The sequence below is a fragment of the Pseudorca crassidens genome, chromosome 8 (genome assembly GCF_039906515.1).
Source record: "Pseudorca crassidens isolate mPseCra1 chromosome 8, mPseCra1.hap1, whole genome shotgun sequence".
NCBI lineage: Eukaryota > Metazoa > Chordata > Mammalia > Artiodactyla > Delphinidae > Pseudorca > Pseudorca crassidens.
Genome location: NC_090303.1, coordinates 35306401 through 35319432, shown reverse-complemented (window position 1 = coordinate 35319432; position 13032 = coordinate 35306401). Strand labels below are relative to the sequence as shown.

Here is a 13032-nt window from a genome sequence, read left to right as displayed (position 1 = left end):
AAACTTTGAATATTTTAAAAAAACTATTTTACATGTGGGGTAAGGAGCCTAAGAAAAGTTATTTTAATATATTTAATTTATAGAATGAATATCAGATATAGATGGATGGAATTCAGCATGGTATGTATCAAATAAAACTCAGTATCAGATGCTTCTCTGGACACCACCATTTGAATCTTTAGATTTTTCAAGTACCAACTTAGAGCAACAAAATAAAATTCTCCTGGATCTGTGTACCACTAAATATAATCCACTTCCATTATACATGATTCACTGGAGACTGAGAAAAATGACTATCCCACAGCAGCTTGGAAACATAGCCCTGTCTATTTAACTCCCTGTCAATATACCTTACACATCAATTATATTTCACCATGCCTATGTCTTTTCCAAAGCAGTTTACTCAATGGTTCATTTATTGTTATCTAGTAATAATGTATTCTTTCATGCTCTCAAGGAGGTGTCTATATAAACTGTAACAAAGAATCAGGAGGCGGCCAAAATCCTATAAGGCATTTATAGCTTTCTTTCACTATGAAATTACAGTTAAGTAACTGTTCCTTCTAATTGCCCACATCTTTTAGACTGGTCGCAGGACGTACCCTTTGCCTGATTGTGAAATAGTGACTGGAGATAGTCTGTATAAGCATCCACCTTGTGGATTTTAAGCCCTTTTTCTTTTTCTAAGCCACTTAAAAAGTGTTGGCAAGAATGTGGATGAATTGGAACGTTAGCACACTGTTGGTGAGAATGATAAATGGTGTAGCCACTATGACAACGGTATGGAGGTTCCTCAAAAAACTTAAAATGGAACTACCATTTGATCCAACAATCCTTTTTCTGGGTATTTAGCCAAAAGAATGAAATCAGGATCTCAAAGATATATTAGCATTTCATGTTCATTGCAGCACTATTCACAATAGCCAAGATGTGGAAACAACCTAAATGTCCATCAACAGATGAATATGTAAGGAAAATATGGTATATACATTCAATGGAATACGATTCAGCCTTAATTCTAAAGGAACGTCAGAAGGAAATTATGTCATGTGTGAAAACATGGATGAACCTGAGCACACTATACTAAATGAAATAAGCCAATCTCATACAAACAAATACTGCATGATTCATCTTATATAAGGAATGTAAAATAGTGAAGTTTACATAATCAAAGAGTGGAATGGTGACTTTCAGGGGGTAGTGGGGAGAAGGAAATGGGAGTTATGGATCAAGGAGCATAAAATTTCATTTAATCAGATGAATAAGCTCTAGAGATCTGATGCACAGCATTGTACCTATAGTCCACAATAACATATTGTACATTTAAAAGTTTGCTAAGATCTCTTAAGTGTTCTTATCACAATAAAATACAATAAAAAAATTTTGGTCCAATAATTTTTCCAATAATCCAAAAATATCCAATAATAATTTAAGTCCAAATAATCAAATAGTTGCCTGAACTCTTAGTGCATTTGACCTAGAAAAAAGCTTATGATGTTGAGGTCCATTATAATAAGTAATCCCTTCGTAGTGCAGTTTTTATTTCCATTGGCTTCTAAAATTTAATTCAAAATCTGGCAATAATGATATTTGTGTTGAAAAAACTTCATGGCACCAATCAAAACACACTCTGATTATACACTATGACCTGAAAGGTTAATTAACATAAAATCCCATCCAGTGTTTATAAATAACACAGATTTTAAATTCACCAAATACCAAAGAGATTAGTAGTTTTCAATCTAGTTTTCTGCTGCATATTCCTACAGTCTCTTTGGGAACTAAAATTTGGTGTTATTATTATTATTATATTAAAACTGTGAGGAAATAAATCTATTGCCTTAGACTGGCACGCAGCCTCCCATGGTCTGGTCCCTTCCACTCTTTCCATCCTTATCTCTCCCTCACGCACGTAAGCCCCAGAAAAATAGAAGAGCCTATTCTACCTGAAACACAACCCATCCTGTCCCAGATTTTTGTCTTCATCCTTGCTGCCTAAAAGTTTCTCTTTCTCATGCCCTTTACTGTTAGTCTATGCATCCAGTACTAGCTGTTTGCATTTATTCAGTGCTTACTACATACCATGCATTTTACTAAGAGCATTATTTCATTTGCGACTTCTAGCAACCCTATTTTACAGAGTATGAGGAAACTTTGGCTAGTCATCCAGACAGTAAATGGCTAATGGCTGAGCTGCGATTTGTACCCAGGCAAACTCCAGATTTCATACTGTGATACATTACTTAACACTGTGATACATTAATTCCAAGTTTCAATAAACTTTAAAGATCAAGAGAAAAATAATAGTTCTCCCATGGGTATTTCCTCTCTCCCCTTTATCTACTCCTGTAACTCCCTAAAGTCAAACTAATTTCTCACTACTGATAAAAGTTTGTGACATACCCATCTTGTTTCCTCTGCTAGGCATTCTGATTCACCTTAATAGGCTTTGTGTTAAATAGTAAAACACCTTGCATATGGTAAGCCCTCTATAAATACTGGTTATATGAATTCATCATCGCCAGAATTAAGAGAGAATTCAGTCTGTATCACAAATGACCTCTGAAAAATTAATTTAAAAATCAATTTAGCATGCCTATAATGTGATAAACAGAGATCAAATTTGGATATTTATATCTTCACAAATTTGATTTTTTATGTAGAGTTAATAAAAGTGACCAAATCTATGGGCACTCCAGTTTTAAATCCATTCATTCAATCATATGGATTTTTTTTTTTTAACTGAATCAGACAATAGAATTTGAAACTATTATTTGAGAATCCTAGGTGAATTTTGGTTACTCTAAGGAAACAAAGTGTTAAAACTGGAAATAATTCTTTATGATAATGACTGTATTATTATTTTATCTGCTTTTCACTGAGCTGCTTCAGAATTTTCATTTTCTGTACATACACATATGTCGACTCACCTAGATAATGGTAAATAGTTGGGAAAGAAAGGAAAAAATCATTTAATTATTTTTCTTACGTGACACTAAGCAAATGTAACCACTTTTTTTTATTCTTGAAGGTAAACTGGATACTTTAATGCTATTTAGATACAACCTACATTTATTTACTCAGTTTCTTGAATTTCAGAGGGGAATTGATTTGAAGAGTATTTGAGGCTTCTTCCTCATAAGCCACCAGAAGATCACATTTTCTTCCCGTGATTTAAATGTTGACATTACAGTTAATTTTGACAATTGTCTGATAGAAGTTTTAAAGTCTAACAATTTCTATTTAAATAATAATAATAATAAAGTAATAATACTACAAATCTCAAAATAATCACTACTACATATAAGATGGAAAATTACTAGGTTGAAGATTTGCCTTTTAGTCTTTCATACTTAAATTTAAAATATACATTGATAAAATTACATAATAAAGAAAAAGGTAATTATTTGAGGTTGGTGGTAACTTATTGAATTCAGAACAAGGATTCCTAGAAAAATTCCATGTTAGAGATGAACACCATTTTTCTTTCTTCTTATAACTTCTGCAATTTAAAAACACTTCACTCTGAAAAGTTAAAATATAAAAACTAATTTTCTAAAGCACAAGTATGCCAGTTTTAAGAATGCTAGAACTTCTCTCAAAAGTAAATTGCTTCAGAATTATTCTTTAACTCATAAATAATTTTTTCCTCGGTGACCTAGAGCATGACTAAGCCATGACTGTTAATTATACTCACTGATTATCTGTGACAGAATAACATCCTATTAAACTATCTGAGAAAACAGAATCAAGCCAGAGACCCAGAAGGATGTGGATATAGCAGATATATAACTTAAAGCAGAAGAAAAGCTAATTTTCACAATTAGGCTCACACTAGGAATAGTGCTGAGTTATTTTATTGATCCTTGGTGGAAGGAATGGGTCTCCAAAGCTTTCCTGGAGATTCACCCAAAGTAAATAAACAAGAAGCTCACTGGGTCTGCCCTCTGACCTAGAGAAAATTATGACATTTTCTCTGAGCATTAGGTACTCTTTAAGCTGAGTTATTCTTCAATTAGAATGTTACATATCATAATCTGTTGTTTACCTTATTGCCTAGAACTTACAAAAGAGTTCTATAGACGCTAACAAGGGAAAATTAAGAGCAGTGTTTTCTGGGATAAAATGCTCCTTTCACACTCACACCCCATTTCTCCTTTTGTGATATCGGTGTTGCCTTTAGTGTACTTTGGGCACTGTTATCCAGAAATAAACGCACAATTCTACCCTTGCTTGTTCCTGGTATAAGAAAATGATATGACACTTTCATTTTGATTTTCCTTGTAAAAGAAATTAAGTGAGTCTGCCCTTGACAGGTGTGATGCCCCAATCAGCACCATTCCGCAGGCTTTTGCAGACTCAGCCAGTGGAAACTGCCCTCCCCCCAACTTTAAACAAAGCCATTTAATGTGGTATCAAGTCAAGGTAAGAAAAAAGGAAACACACTAATAAATAAAGGACAACATAAAGTATAGCCTGCCAACATGAACCTACATGCAAGCCGGAGGAGATTTATAATTTTCTTCCCCAGGGAGGGAGTGACTAACGCACACACACTGACCATCACCGTAAAGAGGTAAAGAGAGAGTGAAATGGCTCAACGTACACACACCCCGCTCCATACCGGGGACGAGTCTCCAAGCTGCGGCTTGTGCTCTCGGAGGGCCAGGCTGAAGCTGACCGCTCCTACGGCCACGCTGGACACCCCCAGCCCTATCTCCAGCACAGAGAGAACCAAGAGGCTCCCAATAATCTGGCCGCTGGTGCACATCCTTCCTCGGTCATCATTCCTTCCAGATCAGAGAGAGAAGCCAACCATCCACCTTCTTTCTTCCACTATCCTCCTTACCCCTTCTGCCCCCTACCAGACCCCAAAACTTTTCTTTCTTCACCGGCGAAGCATTATCCACAAGGACTGGATTTCCAGAACTGGAGACCCTCTTCCCTGACCGGGTCAGAGGCAGAGTCGCTCCATCCCCTGGCACGTTCGGACAGTGATCGTAGAAGGATTTTCCCGGTTCGGTTCGGTGGTCGGAGTCCAGGAGAGGAGAGCACACCGGTAGAAAGGGCTTTCAACAAGGAGCTGGAACCCTGGAGGAGCCACGGAGCTCCGGAGCCCCGAGCCTGGAATCCGGCTCGGGAGGCGCTGTCCAGAGTTCTGCCGCGTCCCAACTCTCCGCAGGGAAATCCCGCTCCCTCCTCAGCCTCCCAAACCCTTTCAGGCTCCCCTTTCTTTCCTTGCCAAGTAGATGAGCTTTGCTTCCCCAGATCCAAGGCGGAACTGCTCAGAGCTTCTCTCTCCCTCTCGTCTCCTTTCCTTTGTTTTCGTGGTAACACAAAGTGCTTCTACGAGTCCCTTGGTCCCCAGGCTGAGCGGGCAGATGAGATTCAGCACCACACTCCGCACAGTTTCTGTGTCGCCAGAAAAAGCGACCTTGTCTGATGGCCTTTTTCCGTCTGGGTTTCTTCTCCCTCGTCGTCGTCCTCTTCCTCCCCTTGTCTCTTGATCTGATTCTCTCTCATTGCAATGACCTCATTGGGATTTAAGAGGGTGACGGAGGAGGGAAAAGCTTGATCTGTTTGTGGGTCCAGAACCAATACTCTAGTCTGGCCCTTGATCGGCCCCGCCTCGGGACGCTTACCACAGGGATCCAAGCGATCCCTACCTTCGCATTCCCCCAACCCCCCTCTCGCTGCCTTCTGGGCTTCTGTCCAGATGGGAGGGGAGGGGATGCCTACGTCAACACGGGCTCATTCTGTATAAAACTTTCTTCTGCGTGTACACAGGGTGACGTGGGAGCACAGTGTGTAAAGAGAGGCAGAGAGAACACAGGGGAGGGAGAAAATACAGACTCCTAAATTCACTAGGACTCCAAAGAACACTCACCAAGGAACTCCTCTCTCAAGAAGAGTTACACTCAAGCCTGCTTTAAGGAGTTGGCCACTCCCTGCTGTCACAACCTGTCACCTTCCATGTCTGAAGGTTGGGAAGATGCAGTTGGCTGGGGCCTCACCCCTGCGGGGGAGGTGCCCGCGGTTCCTCCCCAGCTCTCCCCTAGCAGCGCAGCTATGCGCGTTCTAGGTAGCATCACCAGACCACATGCCTGGGACTGCGTGTTCTCACTCATATTCAAGAGATGTGTATATTTCAGTACTACATTGGAAAGGGCATTATTAAAAACAAAAATCTGGCTCACTGCACAACTGTTTATGACAGTTTGACCTCATCAGAATCCTTAGAACAAGGGCCAACTATGGCTCAGGTATTTTTGTGTTGTAGTCTGATGCACGTGGGACTCTAGAAGTCTGGGTATCACTGAGTCTGGGGCCAGTTTCATGTCCCTGATTTTACTTCATGAAAAATCCCAAGGTATTCCATCAGGAAGATCTCGGGAGTGGGGAGGATGAGAAGATGTTTATGGGTCATCTTTCTCAAAAACTGGTTTCTGGGGAACTTGGAGATGGATTGAAGGAAAACAGAAGAAAGGAGGATTGAGTTAGAACACATTGCACAAGACCAGGGCATCTTGACCTCTCAATGCATGCTGACTAGAGCAGGGCAGTTTCCTCTGATTAGAAGCTTCTTTTTTTTTTCTTAAGGCCCCAGTGCTGAGAACACTAAAGTGGAATGATATACAATCTATATCATGTGCCCGTTTTAGTTTTCTTAAGTTTCAGAGCTTCTTTCAGAGTTTAAATTCAAATGTACAGTATAATTTATTTTCCTTTTGATGTATTTATATTCCACATTTTAGAAAATTGAGTCTTCTTCCCTTAAAAAAAAGCAAGGAAGAATTATGAATTATTAGAGTCTTAATAAGTCTTAAAGAGTCTTCAGCTACTGTGATGTTTGAAGAAAACCTCAAACGTTTATTTTCAATAATTAGAGAATTCACCTTCCACTTCTTGAAAACTCAGTCTACCAAAGAGCCAATCACTAGAATCCTTCATATAGTTTTTGGCTTTACTGAAGGATAGTTTATTTTATTTAAATCTTGTAAAAGTCATTTAAATGATCCAATTTATATGTAGAAATAATGGAGTAACTATGTGGCCTAACTTTTTGTTTGCCTTTAGTCACTGCTTTCCTTTTTTTTTTTTTTTTTTTATATTCTTCCCCATTGGAAGAGAAAGTTATAGTAAGTGTTAAAATAGATTGGTTAATGCAGCCATATAAAAAGGAGTGTAACTTACAGGATGGAAAATTAATTTTTAGAGGTAGTGTTAACAATGGATGAATTTCCCAGAGAGAAAGAAATGAGTAAATTATTATGATTGAATTTTCATCTCTGAATGCAATGGCTAGAAATGTGTTTTCTTATAAACCCAAAGCCTAATCATATGCTTGACTATAACCAATCTTCATTTTTTGAAAAACAAATATACATGTATGATATCACATATGTGGAATCTAAAAAAAGGGTACAAATGAACTTATCTCCAAAACAGAATAGATTTACAGATGTAGAAAACAAACTTATGGTTACCAGGGGTGGGGAGAGGGAGGGATAAATTGGAAGATTGGGATTGACATATACACACTACTATATATAAAACAGATAACTAATAAGGACCTAATGTATAGCACAGGGAACTCTACTCAATACTAAAAGAATCTAAAAAAGAGTGAATATAAATATATGTATAACTGATTCACTTTGCTGTACACCTGAAACTGACAAAATTTTGTAAATCAACTATATTCCACTAAAAATTTAAAATAATAAGAAATTAAATCCATCATCACTTATAAATGACTACCAATGAGTCACACCAAAACAGAAATATTTATAGGAATAAAATAAAAACAATCGTTACCATGAACAAGTTACTGTTTGTATTTAACAACATGAAGATCAATGTTGTTAGGACTTTCAAAAATATCTTACATTACTTGTTCTGGGAGAAAAAGTATATTTTCCATGCCCTTTTAAATGATGGAAAGATCCCCACTCCCAATTAAATACAGCAACACTAAATTTCACTCTTAATCGTGGAAATCATGGCAAAAAAAAAGGGGGGGCTCAATTGGTATCCTCTACCTCTCAAAATTATTTGTTAGAGAAAGAATTACAGGATAAAACAATAAATCAAGAGAAACACAAATAAAGTATTGATACATTGGTATCTAAACACCAGTGGCTCTACAATTAGAGGGTTTAATTTTTCTTATGTTATAGTACAATAAAAAAGCTATTCATGAGATCCGTTGATAGATATATGGTTCAATACTTGTACTTCCTCAATAGGAGCAATAGTATAAAAAATCTCAAGTTTGCCACCTGCTGGCTTATGTAGGATACAGTGAATATGAATGTATAGGTAATCTCAAAATAATTTTTATTAAACTTACCAGCTAATCAGAAGAAAACCCTCTGTAATTGCTTTCTTTACGGACCTAAGTTCTGCCAATAAGTATCTAAGAGTTCTGAGATCTTCATATATCCATTTACCCAAATAAGATTTATAGAATTTTTTTATTAAAGTATAGTCAACATACAATATTATATTTGTTTCAGGTATACAACATAGTGATTTGACATTTATCTACATTATGAATTGATCACCACAATAAGTCTAGTAATCACCTTTCACCATACAAAGTTATTAAAATATTATTGACTATATTCCCTATGCCATACATAGAAATTTCAATACATGGAAAAAGGAAAATCCAGGAACTGGTAAACAAATACCACCTGTCTTAATATAGTCAAGTAAGTTAGTGAAATAATCAATTCAGTCACTAATATAAGGTTAGTAAATGAAAAGGTCAAAATTTTAAACTGATTAATTTTGAGAATTGATTTAAACTGTTCAAGCTATTATAAACTAAATTTGTATGGTGATTTTAGGAACTGCACTGAATGACCAGTGTAGTACAGAAGATGAAGAAAAATAAAAATCACAAAATTATTACAAATCATATAGCTGTTTTTAAGTGCTACAAGTCTATTTAGTATTTCAATACTCTTGTCAGTGTGGCTAGAAATGATGATACCTAAGACTTAGCTAGGACTTTATAAAGTAATTTTGCTAAAAAAAGAAAAAAGGAAATAACATTGTGAGGACCTTTTTTTCCTTATTTAAAGCTTAAGAAGAAGAGATAATTAATCCTGAATTTATCTTTTGCCTTTTTTGTCTTCTAGTGATAATATAGCTTAGAAGTCATTATCTAATAGTAACATCAGTGCTTATGAAAATTAATTAGAATAAGTATAGTACTCAGTATTGTATTTATCACAATTTTCCATTTATGTCTGAAATATCTTTTGATTATTAATGACTAAAGCATGTAAAAAACCCAAATTATGTATTTTATTCTGATATCTACTTTTTAAATAAAGAGTGTGATTATTTACACTCCTAGCCTTTATGGAGTAATTGGGACTGGATTTACTCTCCTACTATATACAATATATTCAAATAAACAGTGTTAGGACACCATACGACAGGCAGAGCAGAATTTTGATCCCTGCAAGGAAACTTGGATCTACACAAAGAAATTCTGAGCATCATAATGGTACATAGATGGGTAACTGTGAACAATAGATTTTTTTGGTTTTCATCTCAAACAGACTAAAAATATGCATAGAAACCAGAGCTGCTGTGCAAGAAACAGAGTTTACAGTTCCAGCACAGCCAAAAAAATTAACAGCTGAAACAAAGTATATTTTCCATGCCCTTTTAAACGATGGAAAGATCCCCACTCCCAATTAAATACAGCAACACTAAATTTTACTCTTAATCGTGGAAATCATGGCAAAAAAAAAAGGGGGGGGCTCAATTGGCATCCTCTACCTCTCAAAATTATTTGTTAGAGAAAGAATTACAGGATAAAACAATAAATCAAGAGAAACACAAATAAAGTATTGATACATTGGTATCTAAACCCCAGTGGCTCTAAAATTATAGGGTTATGAATTGATCACCACAATAAGTCTAGTAATCATCTTTCACCATACAAAGTTATTAAAATATTATTGACTATATTCCCTATGCCATATATAGAAATTTTAATACATGGAAAAAGGAAAATCCAGGAGCTGGTAAACAAATACCACCTGTCTTAATATAGTCAAGTAAGTTGGTGAAATAATCAATTCAGTCACTAATATAAGGTTAGTAAATTAAAAGGTCAAAAGGTCAAGCAATGTTTTCTCTCCTGGTCTTTTGACTATAGGCATCTAACAAGCTGTGTTACAAGAAGAGGGGTACCAAGCAGAGCACAGTAGTCTTACAGAATTCAGGGACAAACTGAAGAATTCTTGGAGGCTGAGGTACCCAGTATTTTCAGGACAGAGTACTAGAGAGGAGGGTGTTTAATAGAGAAAGAGATCCATAAATCTCCATAGGGCTCCCTTGAGTCTCTTGTTAAATCTAAGCCGCAACATCAGGGGGTGCAACTACACAAGGCTAGAAATGGAATGACCAGAGAACTAAAATCTGAAGCTTACAAGATGTCTGGGAAATTTTTCAGGTTCATAATAGCCAGTGAGAGTTCTTGTTGAATACTCAGCCTTTGGTGGAGAAAACAGGTAGAGCACATATAAGCAGTGGGGCTAAACTATGCATAAAGGCAACCCTATATCTGACATAAAAATGTTTTAAAACAGGCTTCTAAAGTATCAATCTGTTTGGTAAGTAACTTAACAAAGTCTAGCACATCTTAAATAAAATGACAAAAACTATCATTCAACAATGTAACACTCACAATCTGTACTAATCAGTACCTGAAATATGAAGAACCAGGAAAATGTGATCCATAACCAGGATTTCAGAGATGATGGAATTTGTTAACACTTGAAGACTTATTAGAAATACATTCAAAGATGAAGAGAAAAAAACATTAATGTAATAAAGACATAAACTGAATTTGTAGCAAAAAACAAAATATAATTCCTATAGATGAAAAATTATATATCTGAAATGAAAAATAGTACACTGATTTATTAGATTAGACACTGAAGAAAAAATTAGTGAACATTGACACAATAGAAATTAAGTTACACAGAGAAAAATCTCAATACAAATTAAATCACAGAGAAAAAAAAAGACTGAAAAAAAAAATGAACAGAGACTCAATTACCTGTAGAACAATTAAGAAATGATATATGGACATAATATAAATTCTAGAAGAATAGGTATGTGAAAATACTTTAAGTAAAAATGACCAATTATTTCCCAGGTTTGGTGAAAATTACAAACCCACACATCCAAGAGGTTCAGTAAAATACAAATAGAATAAACACAACAAGGCATACCGCAATCAAATTGCTGGAAAACAGTGATAAGGATTAAAAATTAAAAGCAGCCAGAGGAAAAAGGATGCATTATGTATAGAGGAAAAGAGGAAAGAATTACAGATTCTCGTCTAAAGTTATTCAATCCAGAGGACAAGTGAATGACAATTTAAATTACTGAAACTTAAAAAGAATCAGAAAAATCTATTAATCTAGAATTATATTCCCAGCAAAAATACCTTGAAAAATGTAAAGGAAACAGATCTGTCAGACCAACAAAAGCTGAGACAATTTACTTAGTAAATTTACTCAGTGAAGACATGAGATCTTAACTTTAAGAAATATTAAAAGAAATATTCTTCAAACAGAATTAAAATATATCAGAAGGAAACGGATCTAGACAAAGAAATTCTGAGCATCATAATGGTACATAGATGGGTAACTGTGAACAATAGTTTTTTTTGGTTTTCGCCTCAAACAGACTAAAAATATGCACAGAAACCAGAGCTGCTGTGCAAGAAACGGAGTTTACAGTTCCAGCACAGCCAAAAAAATTAACAGCTGAAACAAAGGATACAATGCTTAGTAAAGAAAAATAGAAGAATCCAGAATCTTTACAACTTAATATTTCTAATATCCTAGATGTAATAAAAAATTATCCAACATATGAAGAACCAAAAAATAAAATACATTTTCTCTCACAAAAGAGAAAAAATCAAGCGTGACCAGAAAATACATCAGATGTTGGAACTAACAGATTAGGATTTTAAGACAGTACTTACAATTATCCCCAATGATCTAAAAGAGAACATTTTTTTCAACCAGTGAATATTTTAGTAGAGAAATGGGAAATTATAACAAAGATAAAATCAGTTTAAAATCGAAATTCTAGAAGTAAAAAATACAATTTTAAAATAAATAAAATTGGAAGGACTTAGCTCAATGAACACGACAGCATAGGTTAATTTAAATATAGATAAATAATAATTATAGTAAACAATATAAATGTTTTTAAAATGAGTTGCAGGAACATCTTAAATGATATGAAATGGTCAAAGATAGGTACAACTGGAATAGAAGAAGAAGGGGAAAGAGGACTGGACAGAAAAATATTTCAGAATATAATGGCTAAAATTTCACAAATCTATGAAAGGGAGAAATTCACATATTTGAGTTTCTAAATCAACACCAAGCAGAGAAAATATAAAGAAGCTAACAACAAAGCACAAGGCCAAGTCAAATTGTTGAAATCTAAAGATAAAGAGCATCTCTTAAAAGCAAAAAGAGAAAAGTGGCATATGTGTCATATCAATAACTTCTCATCAGAAACCATGGAAACCAGAAGACAGTGGAATAACTTATTTTATATGATTAAATAAGAAAAAAAGCACAAAATTCTATATACAGCTAAAATGTCCTTTAAAAATAAAGGCAAAATAAAAATATTTTCAGATAAAAGAAGACTAAAAATCCATGTCCTTCAGCCCTGAAATGTAAGAAATCACAAGTTCTTCAAAGTGAGGAAAATGATACTCAGATCCTAAGAAAGGAATAAAGAACATCAGAAATAGTTAATATCTGGTTTAATAAAAAGGTTACTTTTTTCTTTTTGACTTTTTCCTCTTTATATCTTTACAAACCATTTAACTGTTTAAAGCAAAATTATAACATTGTCTTGTGGGGTTTAAAATGTATGTAGATTGTTATATATAATAAATTATAATGAAAAGGGTGGGAACTATGATTCTTTATGTTTACAAGATTTTCATATTTAAATGAAGTAGTACAT

General features: G+C 34.9%; 1 protein-coding gene across 8 annotated transcripts in view; it reads right to left on the bottom strand.

Annotated features, from left to right (window-relative positions):
• Positions 1–13032, bottom strand: part of TMEM196 (transmembrane protein 196) — a 207032-nt gene that overhangs the window by 47644 nt on the left and 146356 nt on the right. The window contains exon 1 of one of the 8 annotated variants that reach the window (XM_067746197.1): positions 4607–5779. The exons of 1 other annotated variant lie outside the window; for it this stretch is intronic. In XM_067746197.1, coding sequence (XP_067602298.1) covers positions 4607–4771 — 165 coding nt within the window. In that variant the 5' untranslated portion in view covers positions 4772–5779. Of the gene's footprint in view, positions 1–4606; positions 5780–13032 lie in introns of those variants that run through there. 6 more of the 8 variants (XM_067746199.1, XM_067746192.1, XM_067746191.1 and 3 more) reach the window with 6 other exon arrangements.